The sequence below is a fragment of the Thalassophryne amazonica genome, chromosome 10, assembly GCF_902500255.1.
Source record: "Thalassophryne amazonica chromosome 10, fThaAma1.1, whole genome shotgun sequence".
NCBI lineage: Eukaryota > Metazoa > Chordata > Actinopteri > Batrachoidiformes > Batrachoididae > Thalassophryne > Thalassophryne amazonica.
The window spans coordinates 65449369-65467383 of NC_047112.1; the positions used below are offsets into that span (position 1 = coordinate 65449369).

An 18015-nucleotide genomic window follows, 5' to 3' on the forward strand; every position below is an offset into this window, starting at 1 on the left:
CCTTCACGCATAACGACAACACACGATTGAAGCCGACTAGCGCACAAAGGAGGAATTGCATGCCATTCGTGAAAAATCGTGCATGCGAACACGAGCATGCGTGAAACCATTGCCACGGTATTGTGCACGCCTCTCTGACCGTGCATCATTCACAACAGCATGTGGAATGTTTTGCGGTTCCCCATTTCGTTTTTGGTTTGCGGATTTTCTTCCGCTTTCTGCGCCTTTCGTGTTATGTGTGAAGGTGCCCTAAGGTTTACAGAGGTGGTCAGAAAAAGAGAAGCTATCCAGTGAGCAGCAGTTGTGTGGACGAAAATACCTTATTGACGTCAGAGGAGAATGGGCAGGAATGTTTCCAACATCTTGTTGAATCTATGCCACAAAGAATTAAGGCAGTTCTGAAGGCAAAAGGGGGTCCAATGCAGTACTAGCAAGGTGTACCTAATAAAGTGGCCAGTGAGTGTAGGGACAATAATCCCTTTCAGTAATGTATCACACCAAGGAAACAAGAACCAGCTGAAGTTCAGTTCCTATCCTATGCTCTCTGGTGGTACAAGAACTAGTTTTTGGGCCATGCATGTTTTTGGTACCACGTAAGGGTGACTCAACAACACTTAGAATCCAGCCTCAATAGTCCATGGCCTACACAAAATGTATTATAGCCAGGTAGGGGTCAATGAAGGATTATACAGGGATCAACATTTAAAAATGCTCCAGTCATATAGAAAAGTATACCACATTATTTGTCTGATCATAAATATTTCAAAAAGGTATAGTTTGGAGTATCTATGAATTAATATTTTGGAGTTATGGGGTAAAAACAGCAAAAGTGGTGACAGGTCAGTTTCAGCTTGTACAGGAGTCAAAATTTAAATTGCTACAATTTTGTTAAAAAGGTGATGCAAATTATTGGTTGCGCTAATAGGATGAATAAATGGAGTAGTTGTCACTGTGTTGAGTGCTGCTTGGTCTCTAGGATAATTGTCAAACAAGGTTGACGTCCATTGGGCTCTATGGCATATTACATTATGTTACCCCATAACATGATAACTTAAACATAGCAGATGGTACAAACTATTCCTTTTTAAAAGTATGTTGGCTTGAATTATAATTTGCATCTCTTTTTACCAAAATAAGAGGAACTTTAAATTTTGACCCTTCTACAAACTGAAATTATGTCATATTTTGGCCCCGTTATGGTTCCTGTCATCATTTTCTTTTATTTTAACAGTTGTTTTATTTTAGTCACTTGTTAAGTCACATCTTAGTTTGGTTCTGATTATCTCTTGTCTGTGTGTAATACTTTAGTCACTGGTTTGATTTTCTGTTTATCATTTATTCTCTGTTTGTCATACTTTAGTCATGTGTCTAGTTTCTGTCCAGCCATTGTTTTTCACTATTGTGTAATCATTAGTTGTATTTTTTTATTTTTACTTTTGCCACATGTGAGCTATGCCCGTGTTTGACCCTGCCTTGTTTTCTGACCATGCCTTTGTCTTGGTCTCTGTACTCCGTTAAGCCGTGCTTTTTGAACTACGCTTGTTGGATGACCTCGCTTCTGCCTGTCGATCACTTGTACCTCTGCCTCGCTGACTGCCTACCTGTGTACCATCCCTTAGCCTGAGATTTTTGGATAAAGCCTTTTTTACTCCTACACCTACGTCCATGAGTCCAGCGTGACAAATTAACACCTGTCACCATTTTTTCCATTTTTCTACCCTATAACTCCAAACCATTCAGTCATAAATGGTCCAAACTATACCTCTTTGGAATCTTTCTGATCAGAAAAATAATGTGGTATACTTTTCAATATGATTCGAGGGTTTCAAATGTTGACTCCTGTGTAATTCTTAATTGAACGCTACCTGGCTACAGCTGCCACCCCGGGATGGCCACCATACATTTTATGTAAGCCATGATATACTGAGGCTGGGTTGTAGATTTGTTTAGTCCCCTTAAGTGGTACAGTTTAGGTCAAAACTGGCTTCAAGCTCATGGACTAAACTACTGAATGAAACTTACGAGAATGTGAGTGTTGACTGGTCAGATGCAAACAACAGAAACAACAGAATTATGAAAATGCAACAAACTTTTCACTATCGAGTAAAGGAAGTCATTATATTAGGCCCAAACAAAAAGATTAAATCAGCATTTCAAGGAGTCATATTATACAAATTTTCAGCAAGCTAATATAGTTTAATGAGTGGGCATCTTCAAAACAGAGCCAAAAATTTTACATTGACAAAAAAAAAAAAAAAAAAAAAAATCATTAAATGTTAAGGTGCTCCTTCCCCTTTATGCAGTTCTGCTATAAAATTGAAGCCAAACTCAGAGTTTTTATCAGGTTTGGTGAAAATATGTTGTTTAATTCTGCAGTAATAATGCAACAGAAAAACAAAACACATGCAAAGATTAAAATAATATGACAAAAAGACAAGAAGAGTTCACACTGTAAAACACTGCGGCTGCATTTAGTTATGTCCACTTGCTACCTCTCTTTAACATAAAGAGCTCTTAAACGTTTTGGATGATGACCTCAACTCAACTTGTAAAGTTGAGTTCAAGGTAGCAAGTGGACATAACTAAACAAGGTTGCAATGTTTTAGAGTGCATAAGTCTGACACAAAGCATTATCATGCATTGGTGTGGTTATAATGGTTCATATATTTTATCAGAGCCAACCAGGAAAAGTGCTCCACAGTCCTACGGAAGAGGGAGGAATCACCTCACCAGCAGAGGTAAGGTTGATTTTTAGTCCCAGCTTTGGTCGATGTTCAGCATCTCAGCACTGTGAGAGTTCAATTTAACAGCAATTATTTACTGAAGTCTGGATGTTCCCTACTTCTTCCTTCCTCAGCACACCAGAATGGAGCAGCCCAGTTCTCCAGAGCAGCTCCAAACCCACCAGAGGTTGCTTATTCCACCCCTCAGAAACACGGCCGCCCACCCAGCACAGCCCTGCCCAAACTGGGTCACCAGAGGGTTCAGAGACCCCCATCACAGACCCAGCCAAGCAACATGGACTTCCTAAATGTGCCTGATCAAGGCATGTCAGGGTAAGAAGGACGACCTCGTAAAATGTGTGGAAGGATGGACTCAGCATGTTAAGGTAGAGCAGATTAATTAAAAAAGCATCCGTGCATAGAAGCATGAGTTGTCAGGGCGCAGCAAGGTGGGGCACAGCCTTCACCGAGGCTTAACCGATCAAAGAATGAATGAGTGGGTGTCAAAGGAAGGAAAATAAACCTGTGTTATTTCAACATGTACAAACACATTCTTGCCCCCAATACAGCATTTGTCTCACTCAATGTTTTATTGTGTTGTGGATTTCCCTCTGTCTCTCCTCTGAATTTGGCTTGTCTGTCAACATTCACAACACATTCACATGCATTTTTTGCCGACATGGAAAGAGCAGTTTTACATGTCCTCATTGGCCTCCCTCTTATCCTTTTGCCTGCTGGCTCCATCCCCAGCCTCCTTCTCCCTATATACCCTGGGTCCCTCCTGTGCACATGTCCAAGCCATCTCAATCTCACCTCTCTGTCTCCAAACTGCCCCAACTGAGCTGTCCCTCTGATATGTTCATTACTAATCCTGTCCATCCTCATCACTCCCAAAGAGAATCACAACATCTTCAGCTATGCCTCCTGTCTTTTTGTTAATGCTGCTGTCTCTAAGCCATACAACATACGTGGTCTCACGACTATCTTGTAAACTTTCCCCTTCACTCTTGCAGATATTCTTTGGTCACGGATCACTCGTGCCACCTTACTCCACCCTGCCTGCACTCTCTCCTTCACCTCTCTACCACATTACTTTAGACAGTTGACCCCAAGTATTTAAATTCATCTACTTCACCAGCTCTACTCCTTGTAACTGCACTACTCCACTGGGCTCCCTCTCATTCACACACATGTATTCATTCTTGCTCCTACTGCCTTTCATTCCCCTGCTCTCCAGAGAGTATCTCCACCTCTCTAGGCTAGATTCAACCCGTTCTTTACTCTCACTACAGATCACAATGTCATCTACAAACATCCTAGTCCATGGAGACTCCTGTCTGATCTCATCAGTCAACCTGTCCATCACCACTGCAAACAAGAAAGGACTCAGACTGATACTTGGTTTAATCCCACCTTCACCTTGAATGAGTCTGTCATTCGTACTGCGCATTTCACCACTGTCACACTATCCTTGTATATGTCTTGCACTACATTCACATACTCCTCTGCCACTCCAGACGTCCTCATACAATATCACAACTCTTCTCTTGGCATCATGTCATAAGCTTTCTCCAAATCCACACACAGTATAACTCCTTCTGTCCTTCTCTGTACTTCTCCATCAGTATTCTCAGCACAAACATTGCATCCGTAGTGTTCTTTCTTTGCATGAAACCATATTGCTGCTCACAGATCTTCACCTGTTTTCTAAGCTGAACTTTTGCTACTCTTTCCTATAACTTCATGCTGTGGCTGATCATCTTCAGCATTATGCCTCTGTAGTTACTGCAGCTCTGCGCATCGCCATTGTTCTTAAAAATAGGCACCACTACAGTTCGTCTCCACTACTCAGGCATCCTCTTGCTTTCCAAGATTTTATTAAATAATCTAGTTAGAAACTCCACTGCCATCTCTCCAAGACATTTCCATGCTTCCACTGGAATGTCATCTGGACCAAATGCCTTTCCATTCTTCATCCTCTTCATAGCTGCCCTCACTTCATCCTTATTAATCTCTTGCACTTCCTGATTTACTCTCTCCATATCATCTAGCCTTTTCTTTCTTTCATTTTCTTCTTTCACCAGCTTCATTTTATTAAATTTCAATTTATTTTATTTGTATAGCGCCAAATCACAACAATTCTGCCTCAAGGCGCTTCACATGAACCCTCCTGAGCAATCACACAGGCGACAGTGTTAAAGGTATCTTGACACTTGCACAAATTTAATTCCTGCACTGCTGCGCAATTCATGCGATTCACTTTGTCCTGCTTGATGCCACACTTTGCGCCACTGGATGCTGCGTTAAATAAAATAATTATTTTGCTACAGATGATGCATTTGATCTCAGAAATTGGCTGATGAAACCATGTCTTATCACTCCCAGAATCACAAAGGAATTATCTACAGCTCTAGCTTTTCCCATGTGCTTCATGATGTGGAGAAAACATTTTCAGTCGTCTTAAAGGCAGTGGTGGGCACAGTTCCGCTAACTGCTAATTATCAAAGCTAATGTTTTGGTCCGATAATTTTTAGACTACTAACATTTATAAAGCCTGACATCAAAGATTTGAGTATAGTAGATGGGCAGTTCTGTCCTTTGCAAGCAAAGAAGAGCTAGTTTCAGAAAAAAAAACCTGCTCTATCCTCTGCAGAGAAAGGAGAACTACTCACAAAAACTCATTTCTTTTGAGCCCATACAAATTTGCTGGCAATGTCATCCAAGTCATCCAGAGGCATACAGTTTTAACTTATGGTTAAAAAATTTTAACCAAACTAATTTGGGGCAAGTTATTTAAATTAACATCATGCCTGAAGTTTTATAAAGTGAAAATATCAGATATATGTTTTAGTTTTAAAGTAATGCAATAATTTTGAAGGTTTTAGTATGGACATGCTATGCCCAGTGCATTATGGGTAATCTCAGTGCATTCATGACAAGGAGAAATGCATTTGAGACATGCTGATCAGGCTCCAGACAGACAACAGCATTAAACTCTTTGTATGTTGTGCCTAAAACTCTCGTTAATATATTCTCTGGGTTTATAGACGTTGTTATTGTGTTTGTTTTATGTAAAAATGCCAGAAGATGCTCAGGTTGCTTCTCCATTATTTTCAATTGGAGCTGCAACACTTCATGTTTGTTCTTTAACGTCTTACTTTTGTCAAACACTGACTGTCCTCTTTGTTCCAGAGTAATATATATAAGATGTCTGAAATTCGGTTTGCGTTTATTAAATTCCATGCATCTTAAATGTACCAGACACAGACGTATTATTTATTTGGAATATTTGTTTTAGGAAGTTTTCAGGGTCTTTACTGCTATCTACTGGCCAGTAGTGTTCAGGGCAGTATTTGCTCTAAGTACTAAGTATCTGGGCACCAGTAGATGGCAGTGTTCTATTTATTTTGACACCGGTTTTTATATATATATATATATATATATATATATATATATATATATATATATATATATATATATATATATATATATATATATATATATATATATAAAATCACAACTTGACTTTGTTTTGCAAATGCCCTTTTTTAACAAATAAAAAATGGCATATTTTACAAAAGCACATTTATATGTAAACACCAACACACACCTCACATTAACGTGTTGGTTTTTCAATAGAATGAATGAGTCAACCAATCAGTGTTAGCAGAGGCACATTTTACCCATAATCCCTTTGGCATCTGTCTGTGTTTGTTTCAGAATTAGTGGATTATTTAAAATTAAAAGATATATGTTATGTTTTAACTTTGTACAAATGACAGAATTGACATTAATGGAGTTATTCTATTTGTATTTTATTTATAAATCAAAACCATAAGTCAGCACTGCTTTATTTTCCTAGACCTCGGCCTCATGGCACACTGCTTTTGATTATGGAGTCAAGCTTTTGCTGCATCACTCAACTGCTTCACTACTGCTGCAAGCTATGCAGTAAACAGGAGCTTCCAGCAATGGGCAGGGCGCTCAAAGACAAAAATGCTGACTTATTATTTGGGTCTGTGGTCGTCTTTGACCAGAAGCTTGTTAGTTGCAAGTGTACCGGAGACAATACTGAAAGTTACCGATTAGCTGTAGCTTCCGATAATTTTTGGCGTGGTTTATCGGTTTAGCTTCATAAAAGATAACTTTTCAGTTAGCTGATTATCTGTTATCGAAGCTAACGTTTTGGTTAGCTGTGCCCATCACTGGTTTTCTCTTGCATGCCAGATTGCATGCCAGTGTGGGGATCAAATTTGTGCAAGTGTCAAGGTACCTTAAGGAAAAACTCGCTCTGATGACCCACTGCATAGGCCATTCTTTTTTTTATAATGCAAATGTTATTGAGTTTTTTGTTTTATAAAACACACAACAAATATATATGCCACACCGACCTTTTTAAATCTACTTTACAGTTAGCCAGTTGGTAAAAGCAGACCATGTGCAAGTACAATCATACTGATACATTTTACATAGGAGGCTGTATGTCAGTTTCTCATAAGATGCCAGTTTAACCATAGTTGTCAGCCATTCATCATAAGGAGGAGGGTTCTTTTTCATCAAGTGTCAAAAATAGAATCCTTTTTGCTGTAGTCAGAGACAGAACAAGCCACCTCTTATCAAAAAGTGAGAAGTGTGAGTCTGGGAGTTCTACTGTGGAGCCTAAAACTGCAAGTCTGGCAGTAATGTTAGACCTTCTTTTCAATACTTTGAAAATGACTTCCATAATGTTCTTCCACCAATCTTGAAGAGCAGGGCAGGTCCAGAGAATATGTGGGATAGATGCTCCCTCCTCATTACATCTCCAGCATGTGTCTTTAGGAATTCCATTTATGAAGTTGCTGAGGGGTTCTATGCCACCTATGAATGATTTTTAATTGAATAAAGTTGTTGCTCATTTCTTTATACATTGTGTTTAAATTTTGTAAACATGAGTGCGAGTCATTTTCAGATATGTCCAAGGCCAAGTCTTCAGTCCAGTGTTTTTTAACCTTTGATAATGGGTCGCCCTATTGAATAAGTAACATTTTGTATTTGTTAGAGGTAATAATTTTGCCACTGGTCAACTTACAAAGCAAGATTTCCACAGAGCTGCCCGAAGGACAGCTGAGAGGGCTTCCCAGCCATTTGGACAATGAACTACGTAATTGGACATATCTCCAAAATTGATTGCGTGGCAAATTATACCTATCAACAACCTCATCAATACTCTTATAGTTTTTGGTCTTGGCATCAAACAAATGGAATACAAAGGAGATTCCCACTTTATGCCACTGTGGCCAGTTAACTGATTTTCCCCCAATAAGAATTTTTTTTATTATTCCATAAAGGAGCTAGTGGTGACTTAAGAAAATCCCAGCGACCCGCTCTATGTAATTTAATCCAAATTGATTTGGCTGCTGTAATAATGGGATGATCTCTGTGCATTCTTGTTTTGACACCAAATAAAGTCACCCATGGAGATTCACCTCCATTCACATCAGACTTTAAAAGGAATTAAAAGTGGGTAACCAAACTCTAAGTTGTTGAGCCCAATACTACCATTTAAAATTAGGTAAGGAAAAACCACCTTTGTCAACACTCGCTTGTAACTTTTTTAAACTCAAACGGTGATGTGATTTACCCCATAAGAAAATCCAATATTAAAGCATCTAGCGATTTAAAAAAAGGAGTCTTATGTATTAAACTACCAATAACTTTTTTTAACCGAGTAGCGAGTACTTTTGCTAGGATTTTTTGATCGCAATTAAGTAAAGAAATTGATCGATAACCATTAGGATCTAAAGAATCTTTGCCTTTCTTGTGGATTAGTTTTATAAGTGCGCATTGATTGTGGTAGTGAACCATTTTGAAAAGCTTCATTATAAATATCTAATAACAGAGGACTTAAAATATCTTCAAATGATTTGTAGAAGTCCAAAGGAATACCATCTAAACCTGGTGCCTTGTTCAGTGGCATGCTTTTAATGGCCCGAGAGATCTCCTGTGTATTTAAAGGGGCCTCTAAAAATTCTCTATCCTGTTCTGTAAGTTGAGGAAGGTTGAGATCTGCAAGAAATGTTTAAAATTTTTGATCATCTAATTTACCTTGGGAAGAATATAAATTATTATAAAAAGTTCTGAATCTATCATTTATCTGTTGAGATGAAGTTGTAACAGTGCCATCTAATTGTCTAACTCCTGGAATGTGGTTCATACTGTTAAGCTGTTTGAGACGGTAAGCTAGGAGGCGGCCTGGCTTTTCACCCATTTCCCAGTATGCCTGTTTAGTTCGGAACAAGGCATACTCAGCTTTTTTGGTATGTAAGGTATTTAAGTGATATTTCACATTTATAATTTTGTTCAAAGTAATCCTGCTCTTAGTTTGGGAATGTAGTGACTCAAGTACCTTGAGTTCTGCTTCTAATGAAATTACTTTTTCATTAGAGGTCTTTTTCTTGAAAGCCACATAAGATATTATTCTCCCTCTTAAATAAGCTTTTAGTGCGTCCCACCGGGTACTAATAGATGTGTCGCCCATTTTGTTTGATTCCTTAAAAAATTGAATTTCCTCTCTAATCAATTTAGTAAATGATTTGTCCCTAAGTAATGACACATTCAGTCGCCATCTACGGCTTTTCTGAGTTTGTGAGAATTTTTTTACGCAAAGAAAAACCAGTGCATGGTCTGAGCTTACAATGTTACCTATACTTGAGTCAACTGAGTTGTTTACCATCGTTTCTGATATTAGAAAATAATCTATCCTTGTATAAACATTATGCACGGGTGAAAAGAAAGAATAATCTCTGCTATCTGGGTGCCTCAGTCTCCAGATATCCCGAAGGCCGTTATCAGAACATAACTGCCTGATGGCCATTGCTGACCGGCTTTCTGTATTAGTGCGTGGTTGTGACCGGTCTAAATCCCTGTCCCAAATTTGGTTAAAATCCTCAGCCATAATTATTTGAGCACCATCTGAATCCAAAAGAATTTGTGATAAATTATGAAAAAATTCTGGTCTATCTGAATTAGGTGCATAAATGTTACAAAGAATTACTGGTGTGTCCAGCAATTGTCCTTTGACAACAACATATCTACCATCCTGGTCCCGCAACACTTCAGTTTCAGTAAAGTTAACGGCACTGTGGATAATGATAGACACCCCTCTACTATTGCTTGTTCCAGTGCTTGAAAACACTTTTCCTATCCAAGAACCTTTAAGCTTAATTGACTTAGATTTGGTTAAATGAGTCTCCTGAATATAAGCTATATCAACTTTAGAGGACTTTAAATATGTCAAAATCTTCTTTCTCTTAATAACATTATTCAATCCCTTTACATTCCAGCTGGCTAACTTCAAGTCAATTGTACCATCCATCAAGTTAAGTAAAATGTAACATGTATATTACATCTGTATACAAAGATAAAGATTAAGGTTGGTCGGTTGTGGAATAAGATAAACAATACAGTGAAATATAAAAACATGACACACAAAAACAGAACATGAACGCACCCCGTAGAACAAGGATGGGGTGAAAAACAAAACAAAAAACAAGGCATAGCCATGCTAAAAAAGTGAAAAACCTTGTGCGATCACGGGCCCTCAACTTCGTGACCCCTCACCAACTAAATATTATCTCCTAGTAAATTCTCATAATATAACTTAAATAAACAGAAAAAAAACAGAAAAACAGTACTTATAATAGCACTGTAGAGTAAGAGACTACTTACTTATATGAAATTAATGTGTCATTTTTCTTCTTTTCTTGAGTCGACAAGAATTTATGTTTTTCTGAAAATATATCGCTTGATTTTTTTTCCCTAATAATAATAATTTTTCCCTAATAATAATAAGTAAAATAATAATAATAATAATAAACTGTGTTTTAATCATAAGTAAAATATCTTTTATCACCCAAAATAATCTTCCTCCATTTTTTCAATCACAAAAATAAATTAAATGATTATTTTACTTGTTTTCTTTAACTTCTATACATTTTTTAAAATCAAAAGATAAAGATAAAAGATCTTTCCCTGTTTTCCATTTTTATCCCTTAATTTCATCTCATTTACCCCCCATCTAATGATAAATAAGTGGGTATGTTTTATGATCATTGTCATCCCAGTATGAAATAATTATGACAACAATAATAAAACAAACAAATAATCTATTAGTATTGTTTTTTCCCCTTCAATAATATATAAAAGAAAATATAAGTATGTTAATCAGTTGCTATAAGTCTCCAAAAGTCATGTCAAAATACAAATTATGAGTTCAGCAGATACAAAAGGTAGAATGAGTTTCAGCACTTACATATGAAGAAATTTCAGTTCACTGGTCATTGGCCTTTCGGGAATTTTTTTGCAATAAATTCCGCTGCGTCCCCCGGTGAAGTAAATCTGTGACGAAATCCGTTGTGTTTTATTTCAAGGGTTGCAGGGAAAGAAAGAGCATACTCCACCTGCTTCTCTCTCAAAGCAGCTTTAACTTGGTTGAAAGACTTGCGGCGGTCCGTTGTTTACCTCGAGTAGTCGGGAAAAAACATGATTTTAACTCCCTGCCAAATGATCTGACCTCTTTCTCTGGCGACACGGAGTATTTCTTCTTTGTCTCGATAGCAGGGCATGTTGACCATCACGGGCCGCGGGCGCTCTCTCTCTCCCTGGGCGCGCCTTGGCGCACCCACTCGATATGCGCGCTGTATCTCCAGCTCCCCAAGCGGGTGGCCCAGCATCACTGGAAGCTCATGCTGCAGGAACTTTAACATGTCATTCCCTTCTTTGGACTCTGGCAGGCCCATAATTTTAATATTACAGTGTCTCCCTCTGTTGTCTATATTTTCCAAATGGGCTCTCACTTTTTCTAGTTCCTCACGAAAAGTCACCAGCTTAGTCTCTGATGGGCCTTTGCTTTCTTCCAGCGCCACCACTCTCTCCTCCATGTCATCCACACGTGATGTCAATGTTCCAAGTTTCGTCTCGATCTCCCCTATTGACGATTTAATATCTTTCGTGTCTTTTTCAATGTTCGCAGTCGAGTCACGTATTGCCTGTATCTGAGGAGCCAGAAACTCTAGAGTTATTGTCCCTTCACCCTTGGCTGTAGCACTTGACGTAGCATTGGATGTAGCATTAGCTTCGGGCTGCTGCGACTCACCCAAGGCTTTGCTAACATACGCATCCATCTTCTTGTTAGCTTTAGCCTGTTGCTCTGGCGAGGGATCAGGGCGTTGTATCTTTCCAGCACCGCGTCCAGGCATTGGTATATCAAGTCAGTTCAACTTCGAAATTGTTAATATCACAAAAAATACAGTCCTTTCAACAAAAATGGGCGGAATAAAGTATCAATTTAAAAATATTTGGCTAAGGGTCACGGAGCAACTTTTCAAGCAGCCATCTTCGCCAAGAGCCCACGTGATTTCCTGCACAGGCCATTCTAACAGTTACAAGGTTTTTTTTTTAAACAAATTTTTAAAGGATTTTTCAACAAGCAGAAGAAACGGAAAGCCGAAACAGAAAAAACAGAAGATCAACAAAAAACAGCCTTTAAGTGAAATTAAAAAGCAGTCCATTATGGGTCTTTAATCTTAGTTAGAATAATTTAATCTTCATTAGTTGGTTAGAATGGCCCTGCACCCTCTTGGCACTTTCTGGAATACTTTAGATCTGTTAGGTCTGTTTTATTGCCATAGGGAGATCATATCCACAAAACAAGTGCACGATAAGAGAAGGCTCTCTGGCCTGCAGACTTTTTATTCTCCGGGTTTAATTAGGTCAGCTAAGTAGGGAGGTGCCAGTCTGTGAATAATTTTATAGATTAATAGCAGAACCTTGATATCCAACCTCACAGAGACAGGAAGCCAGTGAAGAGACGCCAAAATGGGTGTAATGTGGTCAAACTTTCTGCTTCCTGTCAAAAGTCTGGCAGCAGCATTTTGAACCAATTGGAGAGCCCTAATGCTGGACTACAGTAGTCCAGAAAAATAGAACATTGTTGTAGTCCAATCTAGACAATACAATTGCATGGATCAGGGTCTCAGCATCAGCCATACACAGGATGGGATGAATCTTCGCAATATATCATAGGTGGAAGAAAGCAGCCCTTGTAATATCTCTAATGTGGAGGTCAAAGGACAATGTGGGATCAAAACCCCACAATGCTCAAAATATTCCCTCCACCTTCCTAACACACTCTCCTCTCCTCACTTGTCAGCACAGTACCATCAGCATCTTTTACCACTCTAACCTGCTGCACATCCTTTCCAGCTCTGTCCCTTTGTCTGGCCAGTCAGTCCTTTTCTCCTTCCTTACTATTCAACTTGTTGTACAGCTCGCAATATGCCTTTTCCTGAGCTTTTGCCACTTCTCTTTTCTCCTTACGCCACATCTCCTTGTACTTCTTTCTACTTTCTTCATCTCTCTGAACCATCTGATCCTTTGAGTTCTCACTTTCTTTTTCTTCACTTCTAAAGTCATCCTGCAAACCACCATCCTTTGCTGTATAGCTGCACTCTCTCCTCCACTACCTTACAGTCTAGGGCAGATAAATCATACACTTTTCCTATCAATTTTACTGCCCTGGAAACTGTGGCAATAAAATCAGGGCGATACAAATTTTAAAACAGGGTAATACAAAAAAACAAACGACACTGAAAATACCAGGCTTTGTATCACCCCGCTTTTCATCCAGTCAGGAGTACTCATTTCTCAGCCCCACCGATGACACATCCTCAGTTTGTGTTACCCTGGTGACAAGTGCAGGATCCTGATACAGGATCCAGATGATTTTATTCAACTAAGATGTCTGATCAAGGTGAGAGAGTTTTAGCCTCCCTAGCAGGGAGAATTCTACAACTTGAGTCTCATACTAAAGTTGTTGAAGTAGTGAAGAGGACACTCATGACTTTATAGACATAAGAACATTCCATAATTTACATATTTACATGATTTACCTGCATTATTTGTTCTACATGATTCATGTGTATGATTATTGTTACTTATTTTTGTTGTAATATGTGATAAATACCTTATCACACATCTGTTTATGTATCACGTCCCGTATCACGCCCCGATGTATCTGTATCAGTCCGAGTCCAAAGGATGAGGGCTGATACGGATACATCGTTGATAAGGTATACTTCTTGGACATTTATCAGGAGATAATGAAATATTGAAGGAATGAAAACTAACGACAAGAACACTTGTTAGATTCTGTACCTCAGATAATACCTCCCAAAAGTATCTCATAATATCAAAAAAATATATTTTGAATTTACTGGTTGCAGCTTTTTATCAGGCTTCATGAAACAGTTTCACAGGCATGAGTGATAACCTGCTTGGCAGAGGTGATTTTCCTCGATATGACCTGCAGCTGTTATGTGGTACAACTCAGATAGTTACAAAGAAACTTTGTTTCAGCTGCTCCTTTAATCTTTTTTTCGTGCATTTTCCAATTGTGCAGAAAACAGAGGAGAAGGAGCATCAGCCATCGGCCTCCACCTGCTCCTAAACCGCAGCCCCGCCCCCAGGGCCCTCGCTGCCGAGCATTATATCAGTATGTCGGCCAAGACACGGACGAGATCAGCTTTGATGTCAATGATGTGGTTGACCTCATCAATGAAGGTGTGAGATCAATATGAATGATTGATCTGTTTATGCTGAGATCACAGGCTGTCCGTCACATGTAATATATTTAATTTTTCTCTGCAGATCCATCAGGCTGGTGGACAGGCAAGATTCGAGGAAAAGAAGGTCTCTTCCCTGGTAACTATGTAGAAAAGATTTGATAAGGACTTGTGAATTAATCAGTTTCCATCTGTTAAGAAATCGATGGAACATGCACACATTGCGTGTGAAATGTTCATGGTTGCAGGGTGGCTCTCTCATCCGTTGTGGAAACAGATGTAAAGGCAAGACGCTGGTGTTATTTGAGCCACGCATAACATGCTTGGCAACGTGCGCAGGACACAGTGGTGTTATGGTCATGACAGTTAAAACATAGATGCGCTGTGGAGCAGCGATCAGGTTTCGCTCCTGCTGCTATGTCACAGTGTCTTGTTTTGTATGAGCTGGGGACAGGATCTTTGATTTCTCTTTTCTGTAAGACATTACTTTCATTTTAAAAATAAAATGCCTTTAGAGCTCGAAATGAAAAATTCTCTTAAATTCATGTAAGACTTTATTATATTTAGGTTTTTTAAATTTACACTGAAGATGGTATCACATACAACTTTAAAAGAAAAACAAAGTACAATCTTGTCGTCACAATTTTACAGGTTTTCTGTTCAAGGGGTATCACTTAAATGCACTGATTGGTATTTTTAATTTCACCAAATTAAATAGTTTTAATTTATACCTCAAAGACTTTTGTATTTGTTTATGTTGCTTGTCAACCATAAGTTATTAAAAAGAAAAACTGGTGGTGATGTTAACATAACAACTGAATGTTAAAAGAATACCTCCTGCCAAGTTGTCTTGTTTGTTGTTTTTTGATTGTGCAAAATAAGATGAATCAATTTAATGCTTTTATATATGAACTAGCGTGTTGCCCATGGGGATCCATGGGATTGAGATTGGGTAGTATTTATAAAATCGATATCTGATATTTTTCAAGGGTGATAATAAATTATGCAAAGTTTCTATAATGACTTGGAATAGTCTGTGAGTCTAGAATGTTTTTAGAACCTTAGACCCCAACAGTTTTTATAAGAAGAACTCAACCCTTTTGTTTCCTGTTAATTACAGAATTGTTAATGTTAATTTTTTATAAATACATTAAGACAGTAAATTAACATTTACTGTCTTATTGTATTTATAAATTGTAAGTGTTTTCACTTTATTGCATCATCCATGTATTTTTAACGTATTTACAATTGTATTATGTACTCAGGCTTTTAATATAAAGATGATTTGTCACCCCCTGCTGGAATCACATGTGAGTCCAGAATGTAGTTAGCAGTGTTAGCTAATATCCATAGCTTCTTCAAAAATATTAGTTCTATCAACATTCCATTTTAGCTGTCTTCATCCTTGACCCAAAATACATAAACATATTTAACGGCAAATGTTAGCTGCCCTCAGTTTCTCCATGATCAAACTTACATGCACGCACACATGTGGAGCCTTTTGTCTTTTCCACATTCTGCCACAAGCAGGTGCTTCTTATTTTAGACACAAACAGAGATGGTGGTGAAAGACATCAAATGCAATACACTTCTCACTAATGGTACCAGCAACAAAACTAACTAAACTGACTAAAACAACTGAACTACAGAAACACACAAAAAAACAATAACACTAACAACACTGTTAAACTAACATGAACCACAACAAAATTTAAATCCCCAAAACATCAAACCCCCAGATGCATTGCAGCACAACAGCCATTGTTTGCTGGTTAGCTAAAATTGCTAATTTCTCCAAAAATATTTGTCCTATCAACTTTCCATTTTTGCAGCGATCATCCTTAACCCAAAATACATAAGCAAACAGCAAATGTCAGCTCTTCCCGGTTTCTGCGTGATCGAAGCCATACACAGGCACAGACACACATAGAGGCCACTTGGCTATAGATAAAAAAACAAAAAAACAAAGAATTCAATCAGTTTTGTTGTTCTTTAGCTTTCATCAAGCACCAAACACATATTGAGTAACTTGATTCCAACCCTGTTTTTTGATGAATTTATGTTGTGTGGGCCGCCAGAAGAGGAGGTACTGCTGGCCCACCACCAGAGGGCGCCCTGCCTGAAGTGCGGGCTTCAGGCACGAGAGGGCGCAGTCGCCTCACAGGAGCAGCCAGGGTGACAGCTGTCACGCATCACCTGCAACAGCTGTTACCCATCATCTGATCAGCAGGGGAATATCAGCAGGACGACGCCTCCACCTCTTTGCCGAGATATCGTTCTACCTGGAAGGTAACGTGCTCAGCTGACTGGTTAACAGTGATCTTTTGTGACTTTTGTGAGTTGTTTAGCTGACTCCTTTTCCAACGAGTGGTGGAAGTAGTGTTCCTGCCGTGCGGATTCCTGGGTGCAGACGCACCCACATTTAATTGTTCTTTTGTTCCTCGCCAGCAGTACCAGGTCCGACACGCGAAGGCAGTGGCCACCTGGGAGTTCGGGACTTGGCGGCTCCAGTATTCCCGGGGTCTGGTGGCGGAAGAAATCGTGTGGTTCCGGTTCTGCTTTGGACAGACGTCTCCTATCTTCGAGCCTGCCCACACGACACCTTTTGTGATTTGGCTTTTGTCTATTGTTATCTGATTGTATTTGTTGTGCCCATTCACAACAGTAAAGTGTTGTTATTTGACCTCATCCATTGTCCGTTCATTTGCGCCCCCTGTTGTGGGTCCGTGTACCTACACTTTCACAACAAATTTATTTTAGATACCTTATGTGGATCAGTTTGTTTTTGCCCAAAACACTGTCCACTTAAGCTATATTCCCCATTTTGGCCAGTCAGTGAAAAAAATGGAACAAAATCAGGCTCAATGGAGGAATATACTGTAAGTACGTACACATATTTAAAAAGAAAAACGGTATGTTTGAGTGTCTGCAGGATTATTGAAAACTGTGTAGCATGCAGTAATGGGCTTGATCAATGACTTTTGGCTGTTCCTTATTTAGGTCCACCAGTGTCTCAGTGTACGGCAGTATATTAGGGCCATTGTAGGTTAACAAAAAAAAAAAAAAAGTGTGTGTGTGTGTGTGAGAGAGAGTGAGTGAGAGAGAGAGATATTAAAAGTAAGTCCCTTCGGCTGCTCTCTTGATTGCATTCAGGGTCACCACAGCAAATCTGAACTGGCACAAGTTTTACACCAGATGCCCTTCCTGATGCAACTCCACATTGCATGGAGAAATGTGGCAGGGATGGGATTTGAACCGGGAACTTGCCGCACCGAAACCAAGTGCACGAGGAGGTGTAAAATTCTAAGAAAAAAAAGTCACAGTTTCAGAAATTTGGAAATTTATGAGCAAAAACTCGCATATTCTCTGACATTCTGAACTATTTTCTGAGTAGTTTTTTTTTTTTTTTTTTTACTTGCAGCTAGCTTTGTTCTCACAAATATGACTATTTTCTTGCACATTTCTGACTTTTATCTCACTTCAAGTTTATCTTCACCACGTTATCTTTACCACTATATATATACAGTGGAGCCAAAAATATTTAGTCAGTCCTTGATTGTGCAAGTTCTCCTACTTGGAATGATGAGAGAGGTCTGTAATTTTCAACATAGGTACACTTCAACTGTGAGAGACAAAATGAGAAAAAAAAAAAATCCAGAAAATCACATTGTAGGATTTTTAAAGAACTTATT

At 38.8% G+C, this 18015-nt stretch overlaps 1 protein-coding gene across 1 annotated transcript in view; it reads left to right on the forward strand.

Annotated features, from left to right (window-relative positions):
* Positions 1 to 14931, forward strand: part of myo1f (myosin IF) — an 80450-nt gene extending 65519 nt beyond the window's left edge. The window contains exons 25-28 of the mRNA XM_034180152.1: positions 2676 to 2738; positions 2858 to 3056; positions 14161 to 14321; positions 14409 to 14931. Coding sequence (XP_034036043.1) covers positions 2676 to 2738; positions 2858 to 3056; positions 14161 to 14321; positions 14409 to 14485 — 500 coding nt within the window. The 3' untranslated portion in view covers positions 14486 to 14931. The remainder of the gene's footprint in view (positions 1 to 2675; positions 2739 to 2857; positions 3057 to 14160; positions 14322 to 14408) is intronic.
* Positions 14932 to 18015: the final 3084 nt, after the last annotated feature.